Genomic DNA, 16,150 nt, shown 5'->3' on the forward strand with positions numbered 1-16,150 from the left:
GGGCCGGTAGCGGGCGCTTGGGGGCGGCCTCCACGCCGCTTGGGGGCGATAGAGGCGGCGGGGCGGGGCGGGGCCCTGCTGGACGGAAGCGGCCGGCCCGCAGCCCGGATTTCCTGCGGCTCCACGCCTTCACTTCGGCGGGCGCACCGGTGTGGTGCGGCCCTCTCGTGTCTCCAAGCGGTAGGTACGTGCTGCGGTACCGGGGACGCGTTTGAGCTGTGTTGACGCCTCTGGTTAGAACGTTGAACCGAACGGCAGCGGGGCCTTGTTGCCTCGTACCTGCCTGGCGAGAGCTGGGCCGGTCCCCTCCCAGGCCTTCTGAAGAGAGGCGGTCGCCCCCGGGCGGCGTGGCTCTGAGTCAGCCCGTTTATAGCAGTAAAATACGTGTCTGTGTGTAGGTGGGGAAGGGAGGTGCCCCGCAGGGCGGTTGGGAGCCTTCAGCGGACAGAGAATATGTTTATAACTGTAAGTATCCGTTGAGTACAAGATATGCCATCTTGTGCTTCAAATGAAATAGTGCAGCATTTGTTTTCTGTTCGTGGGTCTGTTCAGCCTTGAGAATAGAAGGCTGAGAGGGGATTTGATCCAGGTCTATAAATATCTGAGGTGTGGGAGCCATAGTGGTGAGGCCAGACTCTTTTCAGCAGTGTGTGGAGACAGGACAAGGGGAAACAGCCAGGAACTGGAGCATAGGAAGTTCTGCACAATTGTGCACAAGAACTTCTTTACAGTGAGGGTGACGGAGCACTGGAACAGGCTGCCCAGGGAGGTGGTGGAGTCTCCTTCTCTGGAGATACTTAAGACCCGCCTGGACGCCTACCTGTGTGACGTGGTGTAGGGAGCCTGCTTTGGCAGGGGGGTTGGACTCGATGATCTCTAGAGGTCCCTTCCAACCCCTACAATTCTGTGATTCTGTTGCTGCAGGACGACAGGCGGAGAAAGCAGTGAAATAGGAGTCCACTACTCCAAAGCTGCTGTTTCAGACAGCAGCTCTCAATACTTGTGTCTGTCACTGAGAAGTTTCCCTTTTGGCAGCCTCTGGCAGCTGCCAGACCCCTCTCCTCTTTGTATGTCATTTCTTTTGTTTCTCAGATTAAACCAGGTGGGGCAGCTTTGGCAGTCTCCAGTGTGAACACACTGTTTGGCTGTTTGCTTTTACTGTGTTCAAGAGATTCCATCATTTTTTCTCTCAAGTGTCATTAAGTGCTGAAAAGGGAGTGTGTGGGCTTAGGGAGAAGAACAGCAATTAGAGGTCTCTGCCCTCCTTGTCTCCATACTGATGGCTCTACAGGAGAAAGAGTGTTGTGAACTGTGCAGGCACCACTGCAGAATAGCTTGAAAGCAATTTGTTTTTAATTTTTTCTTCTGTCAGGGGAAGTTCTTTACTATGAGAGTGGTGAGGTGCTGGAACAGGCTGCCCAGAGAGGTTGTGGATGCCCCATCCCTGGAGGTGTTCAAGGCCAGGTTGGATGGGGCCCTGGGCAGCCTGGTCTAGTATTACATGTGGAGGTTGGTGGCCTGCATGTGGCAGGGGGGTTGGAAATTCATGATCCCTGAGGTCCCTTCCAACCTGGGCTGTTCTGTGATTCTGTGGAGGCTTTGGGAAGTGGAAAACGAATGTCAAAGTAAGTCTGCCCTTTTCCATTTACTATGGAAACATTAATTGCAAGTCTCTTTAAAAACCTGTAGGTAGCAGATTGCAAGCTCAGTAGGAACTTTTCACTTAAAGTAAGAAGGGCTCTCAAAGTACTGCTTTGAGAACAGGGCAGAAAGCCCTGTTTTTTATCTGCCCAAGCCCTGGCAAGTGCAGTGTGTGCTGAGTCCAGAGCTGGGCTGCTCCAGTGCCACTGTGGTACTAGAAATGTCTGGTAAGTGTACCTGATCCTTGAGGAGGATCCTTGTAGATCCTCCCCCATAGGTATGGTTATCACCGATGTTATCAGATCACATAGAATCACAGAATGACCTGGGTTGGAAGGGACCTCAAGGATCATGAAGTTCCAACCCCCCTGCCTGGCAGGGCCACCAAACATACACATTCACTAGATCAGGTTGCCCAGGGCCCCATCCAACCTGGCCTTGACAATATGTCTTATGCTGCCTTACTTGGGAACCATCAGGATGATGTTGGGTTGTTTATGCTGCTGTTTATTGGTGTGCTTATTTTTATTTTTTCTATTTTAGCTTTCCAGTAATGGCAACCTACACGTGCATCACTTGCCGCGTGGCTTTCAAGGATGCTGACATCCAGCGTGCCCATTACAAAACCGACTGGCACCGCTACAACTTGAAGCGCAAAGTTGCCGACATGCCTCCCGTCACTGCTGAGAACTTCGAGGAGAGAGTCTTAGCACAGAGGGCGGTGGCTGAGGAGCGGGACAAAGTCACTGCCACCTACTGCACGGTTTGCAGCAAGAGATTCTCTACCTTCAATGCCTATGAGAATCACTTGAAGTCCAAGAAGCACCTGGAGCTGGAGAAGAAAGCTGTTCAAGCCGTCAGCAAGAAGGTGCAAATATTAAATGAAAAGAACCTGGAAAAGGGGCTTGCTGTGGAGAGCATAGACAAAGATGAAATGAACGCAGCTATACAGCAAGCCATCAGAGCTCAGCCATCCTCATCTCCAAAGAAGACATCCTTAGCTCCTAATCATGCAAGCAGCTCTCCAGTTCCTATGGAAAGCGCCAGTCAATTGCAGAGTAAAGAAAGAGCTGAGAAGCCTCCGAGGCTACAGTGGTTTGAACAACAAGCAAAGAAGCTGGCAAAACAGGAAGCAGAGGAGGAAGAGGATTCAGAAGAAGGTAAGGATGTAAGCATGCTGTCAATAGATAGCCTGGGGTAAGCTGTGTGTGGAAAAGCCACTTTTCATTTCCTTTGGTGGTATGGTGATTTTCATCACAGAAGACCTTCCCGGTAAGTTAGTAAATCCTGGATAACTCTTAGAACTGGTTTTGCTCTCCTTTGTTAAAGATGGATGTGTGAATGGAAGAGTGTTTTCCTTTGCTGTTAAATCACTGCTGGAAATGAACACTTTTATGTTTCTGACAGAGCTGTATTGTTTTTAATGAGGCATACGTGTGTTCTTGTTCTGTAGCAAATTAAATGTAAGGCTTTGAAACTGCAGTAAAGCATTAATTGTTGGGAAAATGGAGGGGAAAAAACTTTTATGAGCAGTCTTGAGTTCTGCTGTGTGTTTTACAAAAGGAAATGCTTTACTAGCAATAATATCATCTTGCATCTGGAAATAAGCGTGTGGCACTTCTTGGAAAGAGCAGAGAACGATATTTACAATTACAAGTAGTTTTTAACTTAATTGCTAACTACTGTGTCTGGGAGAATTAAGTGAATAAAAATTTCTTAACCTTCCATTTAAAAGGCTGGGAAGACATGGATTCTGATGAAGACCTTGGCTCTGAAGAGGAAATGGAAGGTGTGGAAGAGGAGGAGAAGCAAGCAGAAGCTGAAAGCACTTGTGCTGTTGGGGCCATACCAGTTACGGACTGCTTGTTCTGTTCCCACCATTCCAGAACCCTCATGAAGAACGTGGCCCATATGACGAAAGTTCACAGTTTCTTCATTCCAGACATAGAGTACCTCGTGGATCTCAGAGGACTAATAAAGTACTTGGGTATGCCTGTAAATCTCTGATTTTAACCGGGGTAGTTAAAAGACTCCTTTCTTACTGCTTATTTTCACTTGGACGCAGCTTACAATGTGTTTGGACATTGCTTTTTTGGATTTTATTTATTATGGGTTTTTTTGCCCATCAAGAGACTGTCTAGTTTAGCATTTTGATTGTTATGGGGCTTGCTAGGGGGAGTGGAAGGAAACCCTACTGTGCAAGCATGTGGTCATGTACCTTGTATGTCTTACATGGTATTCTAATGTTGAGGAGGATTTTCAGCTAACAGAAAATTTAAGATGAAACTTAATTGCTCAAGTGTGCATTTGATCTGTCTTGTACTGGGGGAGGTTCTGAATATCTACTAAGTTGTGGGGTGACTCGTTTGTTGACTGTATTGGTGAAAAAAGAGCTCAAAGCTAGGCAGAAAATGTCCTCCTTGAAGTGTACAGGTAGTTATGAGAATAAATTAGTTTGGGAGTATTGCACAGAAAAGTGTACTGGAAGTATGGAATATTTTATTGAGGATACGTAATGATGTCACATGAATTCTTCCAATGTTGAGACTTTGTCCTTTGCCATGTGATCTAGGAACAGCAGGAAATGAAGGAGTCAAGGCTCTTCTCTGTCTCTCTGCCTTCAAGCTGGGAAGCTTGCATCGCTGAGCTGTTAATTACTGAGTAGAGAGGCTCTGTTCAGACCAATTAAAGTGCCATTTTTTTTCCTGCAGGAGAGAAAATCGGTGTTGGGAAAATCTGCATCTGGTGCAATGAAAAGGGAAAATCCTTCTACTCTACGGAAGCGGTACAGGCTCACATGAATGATAAAAGCCACTGTAAGCTCTTCACAGATGGAGATGCGGCCTTGGAATTCGCAGACTTCTATGATTTTAGGTAAGGACACTTTTCAGTTGAATTTCTCATCAGAATCTCTTATTTTTAAAATTTAGTCTTATTTCTGATTTTGATACTTAGTTTGTATTGATGCTTTGCCACCTTTCTAGTAGATTAGTTTAACAGTGTGATTGGTTCTCCTCTGTGTTGGCCACTAATACCTACATGAACTTTCAATTTTGTTTTGTATGTCAGCTGTTACTGAGTCTACATTTCACAGATCAAGAAGGATCATAAAAGGATACATTTGTGTTACCTTTGAGGTAGATTTGGGGCTTGGGGCATACGGAGAGCTTTTTTTCTTCTAAGCTGCTGGAGTTGAACAGGGTTGTTGTGGTGTAGAGGCCTCTTGTTGAACTTCTTTTGGTTATCCTCAGCTGTGATCATTTTGGTCAGAAACAGCCTCTGCTGTGATGGAGTGCTCCCATTCATTAGTTATGCAGAACTATTAGTTATGCAGATGCTTTTCAGAATAAAGAGCTGTTAAGTGTGTAACAACCGAACCATACTGGATTGTAGAACTTTGTGGAGGAAGGGACAACACTGTTTTCAGCCTTTTTTCAGGAGATGATATTACTGGATAGAACTCTCAAACCATGCTTGATGAAATGTGACAGTACTTGGGGCTTGCTGTAGCTGTGGGTGGCAGATCTTTTGTGTGATGGTTGTGGATAACCGTGGCTGCTTGCCACATATAAAACACATACTGCTGCTGCTCCCCAGGAGCAGTTATCCTGATCACAAGGAAGGGCACGACATGGAAATGCCTGCAGAGGTCCCAGCTGAGAAAGACTTGGAATATGATGATGACACCATGGAGCTGATCCTCCCTTCAGGTAGCACAGCATTTCTCAGCATTTGTCCTTTGCATAGTTTTCATAGTATGCTTAATGACTGTATTTCAGAAGCAGCGTTGTTACACTTAATCTTTCCTCCTTTGAATAGGTGCAAGAGTGGGTCATCGTTCTTTGATGAGATACTACAAGCAACGGTTTGGTCTGTCAAGAGCAGTGGCTGTTACTAAAAATAAGAAAGCAGTGGGTCGGGTGTTGCAGCAATACAGAGCTTTGGGCTGGACAAGCCAGACAGGTAAGTGACATGTTGAAGTCTTAGCAGAAAAATGAAAAGAAGCTTGCCTGACTTAACTGCAGAACTCTAATCTTTTAAAGTAGTAACCCTGCAGATGCATATCCGTCTTTCTCTTCTCCTTTCTCCCTTGAAGGGGCAGTGTTTGCTCAGAAGCGTGATATGCAGTACTTGCAGAGGATGAAGTCCAAGTGGATGCTCAAGATGGGAATGAATAACAATGCTACAAAGCAGATGCATTTCCGGCCACAAGTTAGATTTTGAGTACCACAAAGAACTGCCTGCAACAGATATTGGGAAGGGGAAATACAGTGTTTCTGGCTTGTGGATTCTGTTATTAAAATGGACACGGTGCGTAACAGGTGTCAGAGCGCTGGCGTGTTTCCCTGCCTATGAGATGATGTCTTGCAGAGTGCCTCTCTTCCATTGAAACGATGGTTGACCTAACTTAAAAATAAACCGTATTTAATGAAATATATGGCAAAGTAATCACCGCAGTGAATGGGGATGTATGCACAGTGTTGCTGCCCATCTTTGTGGAATACCTTTCTGCGGGGCAGCTGACACTGTCATTTGTCCGAATATCTTGAGTTTCCAGTTCTGTGGAACAACTGAGGCCGAAATCAGATCCTAGATCTAAGAGTCAAAGTGTGTTAAAGGTATGTATTTGTGGTGCCAGACATCAGCTGGCTGGGGGTTTGGGCCTTCTGGCTGGCACTAGCAAATGAACATTTGCGAGCAGATATTCTGGGAAGGTTAAGTGATAATTATTAGAGGAAATACACTTATGGAAAACTGAATTTCAAGATTTTGACTACTTGCTTAATGTTCCTGCTCAAGGCTCAATAACTTACGGTGCAATTGGTTTACATTGAATTTTGTGAATTTTTGTTACCTAAAAGCTGCTCAGAATTACCATAACGTGCAGGTGAATATCAATCTGAACTTCTGATTATTTGTTGAAAACTTCCTAATTAAAACTCACTCATTAATATCAGCTTCCATTTTTCCTGTTGAGTACTTCTGTTTCTTATGGTCTCGTTGAAGTAAAGTGACTTAAGATATGTATTGGGTGAAATGGGGCATTATTCCTGCCACAACTGTGCTTTCCCACTTGAGTAAATGATCTGTTACAAACTGGTGTAGAGAAAACTTGCTTGTTAGAGCTTACGCACTGATGCTAGCATTGATCCTGGTGCTGTAGATATTAAAGGTTCAGTGACCTTACCAAGTACTGACTTCCTTGTGAAGAGTTGGGCAATTACACACAAATTGTAGGCTAGCCCGTGAAGCCCTGAAGTTGTTAAGTGTATGCCACTGGCAAATTGCTATGTCCATTCATCATGTTAGCTGCAGCTGTTTACAGTCAAATTGATTCTACATTTTAAGATTATACCAGGCTCCCTTGTGGTGGCTTTGATTGACGTGATTTCAGCATCAGAGCAGTACTCATGTGTAGCTTATAGGATACCTGAAACTTACATTAGATATAAGGCTTTTTCAGGATAGTTGTTCTACATAACCTAGTATAGCTACTGAAGCCTTAGAGGTAGGTGTTGAGGAGCACAGGAGTGAAGGCAGAAATAATGGGGCAACTGATGAGATGATATATGACTTTGAGTCCACAAGGTTCAGGCTGAAGTTATGCAGAGGTTGCTGCCTTCTTAACGTGAGAGGGCAACCAGAGGAATGTGCTGTTGCCGGTGCAGGCTCACCCACAGCACCCTGATGCTTATGAAAGGATGGGGATCGTCTGAGTGCCCTCAGCAGTCTGGTTTGGAAAGATACGCAACAGTGGTCATTAGCCAAGTCATAGGAAAGATGTAATAGACAGTCTGTAATGTGTCTTCCTATGGCTCAGTCCTATATTTCCTGTTGTAGTTTAGTCAGAATTCAAATGGAGTGATAACAGGGAAACATACTGATATATAGAAAGAAGAGGGTAGCATTTCTGTTTAATTCCAGGATGAAAACAGGTGCCTTGGAAAACCAGCAGAGGGCATAGGGAAGCCTTTTCCAGCCTTGTATTTACTATGAAAAGAAAGTGTAGTATGAGTACATCTGTGCAGGGCACTGATTGAGCAAGGGAACAAAGCTAACCACAGCTAATATCTTTATTTAGGTCCCTTTTCAAGCTGGTGCATCAGTACTGGGAAGGACTGGGAAGAGCATAGGAATGGTACATCAGTTTGGGGAAGGTTGGAGAGTTGTGCTGCTTGCCCTGTAATAACTTCATGCTGAAGTGATCTTGATGCTGCATCAAGCGTTGCAGGATGAATCAGCAGAATGAAAGAACTGTCGAAGCTCCTACTGTAGTACATCTGCCATCTCATTTTTGGGAGTAGGTCTTCTGTTGTAAGTGTAAGATACCTAAAAGCAGCCAGAGCAGTAATAGCAGGGAAAACGTGTGTTATCTGGAGGGGTGGAGCTAAGAGCTGATAGGATGTGAGTAGCAGAGATGCAGAAGAGTCAGATACATACAGCATCCTAGCAGCTTAATACACTGAATTTGCAAATCAACAAGTAAAGATCTGTTTCAAGTGAGCACTTGCTTTAAGAGCGTGGTATTGATCCGTAATTGGTTTCCACAAGGTAGAGGACCTGAAATGTATAAGAGTCGGACTGTTGCCCAAGTGATGTCTACTGCCTGAAGGGCATCAGGGTGAGAATTCTTGCTGGAGCTTTCAGGAGGGTTTGTGGGGTTTTTTTTGGTTTTGTTTTGTTTTTAATCTATTAGAACTGAAGCAAACTGTGTTAATGGGCATTGTCTGCTCAGGAGTTTGGTTACCTTGCTGTGTGCTGTCTGTATAAAGCTGCAGGTGGAAGACTGCACTTCAAGTGAGGTTATGCTGTTATGACCCATAATAGGCAAGAGGCTAAAGGTAAGCAGCCATAACTGCAAAATAAGTCACTATTATTATTAAGAGGACTATTTTAAAGCATACCTGGAAGACTTTAGTGGAAGCTTAGAAAGCTGAGTGGCTCAGTCAGGAGTTCCTAGATGAAGAGAAGCTGTATTTGTACAATAAGAGTCTAACCCAAGCACCTCACACAGCTAAGAAGAACGCTGCAGGGTAGGCTGGCAGCCACTTGCAGAACACAGAGAGAGGACCGGTAAATTGTGCTGAGGCTACATAATTCTCTAGCAAGGAGCCACCAAGAACTGTCTAATGCAGCATCTCACCTTGCCCCGCAGCCTGGGCGCTTGTATCAGTTGTGGTCTACGTCACATAGCGCTCTACTGAGGGCAGGTGCTTTTCAGGCAGCTGAATGGATTTGGGTGTTTAAGTGCTTGTATGAAAGTGCCAATTTTTGAATTAATAGGCCAGCTGTTCAAATTCTTTGTTATTAGGCAGTTAAACACAGAAATCAGCCATGTGTCTTAGTAGTTTTATTTCAGATGTCTTGGTCTTTTGGCCCTACCGTTCATCCACTGTTTTTTCTGTACTGTGGCACAGCTTCACTAAGCAATCCCAGCACAGCCATTACGAATAGCTGAGGTTCTATGGGTGAGATGACAGTCAGAGCAATATGCGTATACCATCAGTTACTCCAGGTCACATATAGAGGAAAACAGTGTCAGAAACTGCAGTGGTTCCCCCTAAAACACTTACAGTGTCCCAACAGTAAGATCATGTGCATGTAAGAGACCACCAAGCAGACCTGGCACTGAATAGTTTGAAGTCCCACCTGTTCTAACAGTGGTTAGGTACCCTGGGGCTGTGCACTTGTGCTGCTGTCTGTATCATCTTGTTCTCTTTGGCATTTCACGATGGGAGTAGTGCCCAGAGCCGAGTGTGGTAGCCCAAAACGTCATCTTTGTTCCTTAACACCAGCCCTGTTAGGAGATCAAATTTAAAAGAAAACAAAATGAGCCCTTCGATAACTCTAGCAAACAGCAAAAGGAAATGGCACGTTTTGCATCCTGCGGTTTGTATGAGCAGAGGCAGATCACAGCTCGCATTCCCTTGTGCCCACTGAAGCAAGACATTCCAGCACGCAGGCTCTGGAACTTCCAAGCCTGTATAATATGCCTATCTTTGACAGCTGCAGCTATTAACAGGAAATCATCGAAGCAGAGAAAATAAATAAATCCCCCGTTCCACAGCGTAATATTTTACTGGCTCATTGACTTTGCTGAAGTACTCTGGTTTGGACTGGCTTGACTGGTGCTGTCCAGCAGCAAGCAGAAGTCACTGTGCCAAGAGGTGAATGTCACATGAATGCTTCAAGTCATGGTGCCGGGAGCATCCAATACAGCAGTGCCCCACCTGCCCCCATGGTTAGTAGCTTTCATGAACAATTTTCACATAGCTCTTTAGAATCTTTATTCAAAAGGAAAACAAAACAAAAAACCATAAGATTAAAAGGACACGGTTGCCTTGATGTACTTGATCCTGCTTTGTATTTTTGTTTCAAAGCAGAATTACAAGAGTAGTTCCTGGGCTTTCTTCCCTCGTTAGCGCTCCATTCCTGCTTTTCTTCATTAGCTCCCTGACATGATGGTACCTCTTGGGGTTATCTGAGTGAAACAATGCAGCACAGCTTAAAGAGTTTGGAGGAGTAGAAGCTGTGTAATGAGAAAAAGGGATTTTGTGCAGTCTGAGACCCCTCGTGTACTGAATATGACAGGGTTTGCAGCCTGCAGTACAATCCCAGTGGATCTCTAGAGGTAATATTTACAGAGCAGATGCTTAATGTTCTGAAAGCACATTGAAGAATCAGGTGAAGCGTTCCTAAAAACGAACAAAATGCTTTAGAAATATATGAGCTGTAGCCACTTCCAGCTGTGGAATTGGTGACTGGTTCTCAAGTAGATGCTAACTTCTTTGATTTAGTTCTTTTTAACTTCTCTGCTTCCCTTATTTATTTGTCACTGCATACACAAGACTTTTGCTTTTTTTCCCCTCTGTACTGTGCTGCGAGTAGCTATTTTATGGAGCCGTTGAGCACCAGACTGGAACTCCATCATTAATACAACAGCATCAATTCATGAACAAGTATCCAACAGGCTTCACAAGACTGTTTCCCTCCTTTGCTGAGGTGATGATATTGCAAAAAGCCTCATCATTCTTCTACATCTGTTTATCTTCGCCTCCGATGTGCCCTCTGGAATAGAGCTACAAATCAAGTTTACAGCAAGAAAAAGGTATGTGTATCCAGACGGAATGAGAAGGAAGGTTTGCAGAGGGACCAAGGTCTCTTCTAAGACACACAGAGCCACACAACACTGAGGAGATTCTCTTCCCCAGGCTGGCTTTTTGGAAGCACTCTGCTTCCAGCTGGTCTTTGAGGTTTGTATGACAAGCAGGATTTTAGTTGCTCAACCTGGTTATCGTGAGGCATTCTGTCACCTGTTGTGCTCCTCCTGATGTCTGTTGTCTTTGTATCTCCTGTATTTGGAGACTGAAATACAGACAAATACTGCTCATTTGGTCATGGCATCTGTCACTCAGGTGGATGAGTTTCAGCGACCTCTAAGCTTACTTATCTATTTAGTCACAGTAGATGCATGTCATTGCAAAGACCCAATATATTGTGAATGGTTTCAAGAGGGACAAATCATTTATTTTTTTTTATGTAGTTCAGTACAGTGAGTGATTTCTCACTTCCAAAAACTTATTAAAGTTTTGTCCAGAGGCGTAAATATGTAGATAATAACAGGCTACCTTGCAATAAACTCTTAGTCCATCAAACAGTCCATCTGTCAAATCCATAACTTACCATTTTGGAGAGAAGGGTGTTATTGGGGGACTGTGTCAAAGGCCTTACTGAAGTCCAGATAGTTACTCTTTCCTTGTCTGATGATGCAGTTATGCCACCATTAAAAGTGACAAGGTTGGTCAGGCAGGACCTGCCATTGGTGAAGCCATGCTGGTTATCCCATATCACTTCCCTCTTTTCCACATGCCTTAGCGTAGCTTCCAGGAGGATCTGCTCTGTAATCTTCTCCAGTTAGATGAAGCTAACAGGTTGGTAGTTCCTGAGGTCATCCTTTCTACCTTCCTTAAAAATGGATGTGATATTGCCATTTTTCCAGTCACTGGGGACTTCACCTGACTGCCATGACTTTCAAGTGTCATCAAGAGAGACTTGGCGACTACCTCAGCCAGTTCCCTCAGGACTTTAAATCCTGACAGCAGTCTGGCAAATGGTGCAGGCAGGGCTCATGGGGACTTACGTCCTCCCTGCACTCTTTTGTCTCACTGGGCTGTTTGCCCAGGGATTGCTTCCAATTTGCCCTCACATGGGTGACAAACCAGACAGATGGCATGTGGAGGCAAGTGGCTGAAGAACCTCATGTTCAAAGGAACAGCCTCGTTACTCCTTCTTGAGTTGGTGCTTTACACAAGCTGAACACTTCTAATGTTATCTGCTGCACCATCTGGGAGCAAACCGTGGCAGCTCCCAGCATGGAACACAGGCAGAGGGACACGCACTGGAGGTTGTGCCCTCCCTTGGCAACCCTGCCATGAGCATTCAGTTCCCACAGATTGCACCTGCACTTGACACTTCTTCCTCCCTCAGCTCCCCTCCCGGTGTCACACTCTGCCTGCTCCTACACTGCTTTCTGTCTGCCCCATGGCAATGCTGAGGCTTCCATGAAGTGCCAAGCTCCTCATTTTGTTTACCTGAGAGCAAACACAGGTGAGCCTTTTCGTGGCAAGCAGAGATGTGCTCAAGGTCAGAAAAAGAACCACTAGGATGCAATGGTTCAAATCCAGTAGCCATAAAACCTCTGTAATCCTAATGGAAATTACAGCTTGTCCATCCAGCACACCTTCCTCGGCCTCCAGCAGAATTGCAACAGCTTTTAGATTTGTTACCCAGACATAGATGCCAGTTTTTCCTTTTTATCTTCTCTCGGTACTGTCATCTTGTGTGATTAAATAGGGATCAGTGGTGCCACTGCATGAGATAAAGATAGCTTAGTCACAGAGCACATGCTGATTCACCTTGGCTGATTTTTAGTTCACTTCCAAATACAGGAATCCCGCTCATCAGCATACAAAGCTTTACTAACAATATTCATGAGGCAAGGGTTTTATCTCACCTGGAGCCTCATTCTGCAACTGATAATGAACTTAAAAGTGTTCATATTGAGAAGATAGCCCTGTAAATCAGAACCTCCTTTTGCATATTAGCATGGTTATGCAAGCTAAAAGCAGTCAATGAATGAATGGAGGAAGCGCAAAGTATAGAACATGAAGAGTGACGCTGATCCAGCTAATAGACACAAGTTATTTGTGAATGGGAACCATGCTAAGGACTCTGTCACAGTGATCGTGATGATGTGGACTTGATGTCCAGATGTTCCTCTTCACTGGTGCCACTTGGTAAGGACTGTATTTGTGATTCCCAACAGCATCACCAGTGATCTGGGCAGGTAAGCAGGCTCCACACTCAGCAGTAGAGCTTTGTCCACTGCCCTAACCTTTCCTCTGCATGGTTTGTGGAGGTGTAAGACAGTGCAGAGTCTTTTTTTGGAGGCAGAAGACCAAGAAGTACTGGAAAAATCAGCCAAGGGCCTGATCATCCTTCGGATCTACAGCAAATACCTCCAGCCTCACTGGAAAGTCTCTTCCTCTGAGATCTGGGTTAAATAAAGTAAAAAAAGCCCATGCCCTTTTGCAGTATTTTAACAGCATTAATGGCGGCCATTCTTCTTGATGATTATCCTGCTAAACTTCACGTATGTTAAACTACAGAACTGTAGCACTGGAGCATGTTCAATTCTTTCAGAAGAGACTACAGAATATTCCTGAGAAAATGATAGATAATGCAGAACTACAATAGACGTAATCAACGGGACTAAAATGAATATGTTGATCACAAGAATCCACTTCACATGCTTAATTATATGTTGTGTATTTATGTGGAAAGTCTGTTCTTTGCAAGCCCTCAAGCTTAATATGAGGATGCGGGAGTGCCAAGGTAAGGGAGAGGAATATTAATTTTCTTGCTACAGTCTACTTTAAAGTTCATTGGTGCTGCAGCTTGAGTGATGAGTCCAAACCTCAGGTTTAGATTGTTTTCCTTCTAAATGGAAAGAGCTCCATGCTCTTGTTTTAATGGCCTAATCCATCCTGCTGAATTCTCTGTTCACTAAGATACATACCTGTAGAACTGGAATAGGCTCAGTCTTTTCAGAAGAGAGACTACAGGAGGCTTCTTTCATCTTCCTCATGTTACTGTAGAGGCTTATAAGGGTTGACATTGCAAGGACCAATGATGCATCTGGTACTACTCCATCATTTTCTGGTGGCTGGTTCTGGAGGTGCTGGTGGCAATTACCACTCAGTGTCACATTCTCCACTCTCCTAATCCTCTACTGGAAAAAAAAATAAATAGGAAAAAGGTGAAATATGGCAGAAAAGTAGCATGGACTCTTAAGAATATTTTCATGCATAGTCAGGCTGAATTCTTTCCTTTTATATGGCACTGAAAAAAAAGCCACAAAGAACCAAGGATGCCTCAGCATCACAGAGGCAGGTTTTAGCATAAACCACATCTTAGCTCTCCAACCCAGCCTCGCTCAGTGAAGTTGGCTGTGAGGGCTAACATCTCACAAACAAGCACAGCGCACCTGGCATCATTCCCTCCTGCTGAGCTTTTTCTTCAGCCACCAGTACAGGCAGTAGGAGATTGTGCCGATACTGATTCAAACACTTGGCAGTCATTGAGCCTGGCCATTTTCAATGACTCATTCTCCTCATATTTCCTCAGCAGTCATGTTCCATTTCTGCTACTTCCCTTTAGCTTATTTTCTTTATTAGGGATTATTTTCCCCCTGGACATGTAATACAAGTTTATCTACCTTTATGATCTCATCTGTCCCACTCCCACCACATACACATGCAGTTTTACGAGATCCATGCCATCATGCTGGCATTTTGCAACTGGAAGTTCTCATTACCTCCATGTTTTGGATTTTTCTATGATCCTTTTCCAGGGAATTGATTAAGAAAATGAAAAAAAATAAAAGAATACCAAACCAAAGCCAGATTCCAGCTTCTGTCTGTAGGTGAACAATTCAGCAGCCTATGCTAAGAAGTGACCATTAAGCTGATCCTTTGCTTTCTGTCTACTGAAGGAGCATTCCCTTAAAGCCAACTCAACAACTTCAACAGGTGAAAGGCTCCTTGAAAATTCAATTGTATTACGTCCAGTAGATCTTCTTTATCCATATGCTTACTACTGACAGAGCTCCAGCGGGCTGGTGCAGAGGTTTCCTGTGATAGAAGCCATGCTGGCAGTTTTCCTTACTGACTGCATTCATCCAGTGCTCGGAGATGCTGTTTCCTAGGACAGACTACCTCATGCCAGGACTGGAAGAATGGCTCACCAGTCTGAGATTCCCAGAACATCCTCAGGGTTGTGTTTATAGCTGGGACTTACCCTGGCAGAATGTCTTTTTTACACACCGATGAGCTGAGCTTCTCACAACACCTAGCAACTTCTGCTTTTTAGTATTTACACAACTTTATTGCTGCCAGCATAACTGCCCATCCCAAGATGTTATCTGAGGGTTTTTTCAGCCTTTTAAATTCTGTTTACATTTCACTGACATGCTTTGTGACCATTCTTGCTCTTTTCTTTTGAGTAACTTTCAATTTTGAAGTACTGACTTTTTAGCCCCTCCAATGGTAACCTACCTGACATTTCTATTCAGACCATTCTACTTTCTCTTTTCTTGTATTGTCTACTTCTATTCAGAGCTTTATTGTCCTCCTTTTAACTTGTGTGCACAGTGGAAACAATATAAGTATGGTATTGTACAGTTGAAATAATACAAGTATAACATACAGTTGGAATAGTACAGATATATTCAGAAATAAATAGGCAGAGGGTAACTAAGGAGAAGGGCTCACCAACTCTGAGGCCTTCAAGGTAGATGCTCACCAATGTTGAGGCTCACCACAAGAACTACACAAAAAAGCAATCTAGCAATCTCCAGAAAGAGACGCTCCCTTAGTGGTGGTCAGCCCTTAAATGGGATCTAGGAGAGGTGGAGTGAAGCTCCACCCCTTCCAGAAACACAGCTGAATTACCTTCACCTGTGCTCCCACAGCTGACTCATCACTTTCCTCAGATGGTTAGTCAGAGGTTCAGGCTGTGATCAGCTGTTTCCCTTACACTTGTGAAATACTATTTCACTTCACTGGATGCACAGCTCCAGACCATGGGATCACAGAACAGCCCGAGCTGGAAGGGGCTCACAAGGATCACAGAGTCCAACTCTATTGCTAAGCTAAATTACCTACCAAATGTTGGTCTGCAATCAAATCATTGCAAGGGAGAGGGCACACCTATCTGCCCCTTGCCCCTCCCCATAGCACCCAAAGAAATAGATGCGCAAATCCACAGCAGTCCTAAATTTTCAGGTGATCTGATCTGAAATAGCATCTCCTAACTTTATCATCATCTTGATTGTGGTGTTAGTAGCATTTCAGTCTTCTTACCCACAAGCATTCTAGAGTTAATTTCTTTCTTATCATACAGTTATTCTATTGCTCTTCATGGATAGTGTCACTCCTCAATCTGTGCA

The 16,150-nt window shown here is 44.3% G+C and overlaps 1 protein-coding gene across 5 annotated transcripts; it reads left to right on the forward strand.

Annotated features, from left to right (window-relative positions):
• Positions 1–115: 115 nt before the first annotated feature.
• ZNF622 (zinc finger protein 622) lies at positions 116–6,598 on the forward strand. 5 transcript variants are annotated; one of them, XM_015854422.3, is made up of 7 exons: positions 116–465; positions 2,185–2,801; positions 3,377–3,628; positions 4,353–4,515; positions 5,239–5,351; positions 5,461–5,604; positions 5,738–6,598. In XM_015854422.3, exons 2-7 carry the CDS (start codon positions 2,195–2,197, stop codon positions 5,863–5,865), a joined length of 1,407 nt encoding a protein of 468 aa, XP_015709908.2. In that variant the 5' UTR covers positions 116–465; positions 2,185–2,194; the 3' UTR covers positions 5,866–6,598. The 5 variants fall into 5 exon arrangements, 3 of the variants coding, with proteins under 3 accessions (XP_015709908.2, XP_015709906.2, XP_015709909.2); XM_015854420.3 differs by having other exon boundaries at positions 116–184; XM_015854423.3 differs by having other exon boundaries at positions 116–180.
• Positions 6,599–16,150: the final 9,552 nt, after the last annotated feature.

This window comes from Coturnix japonica, chromosome 2 (genome assembly GCF_054131305.1).
Source record: "Coturnix japonica strain WE chromosome 2, WE-NBRP24, whole genome shotgun sequence".
Classification (NCBI taxonomy): Eukaryota; Metazoa; Chordata; class Aves; order Galliformes; family Phasianidae; genus Coturnix; species Coturnix japonica.

Excerpts from the sequence above, each read along its gene's own strand:
- ZNF622 (XM_015854422.3), top strand. The coding sequence starts at position 2,195 with ATGGCAACCTACACGTGCATCACTTGCCGCGTGGCTTTCAAGGATGCT. Across the intron at positions 3,629-4,352 it reads AGGACTAATAAAGTACTTGG|GAGAGAAAATCGGTGTTGGG; the intron begins GTATGCCTGTAA and ends TTTTTCCTGCAG. Across the intron at positions 4,516-5,238 it reads GCAGACTTCTATGATTTTAG|GAGCAGTTATCCTGATCACA; the intron begins GTAAGGACACTT and ends GCTGCTCCCCAG.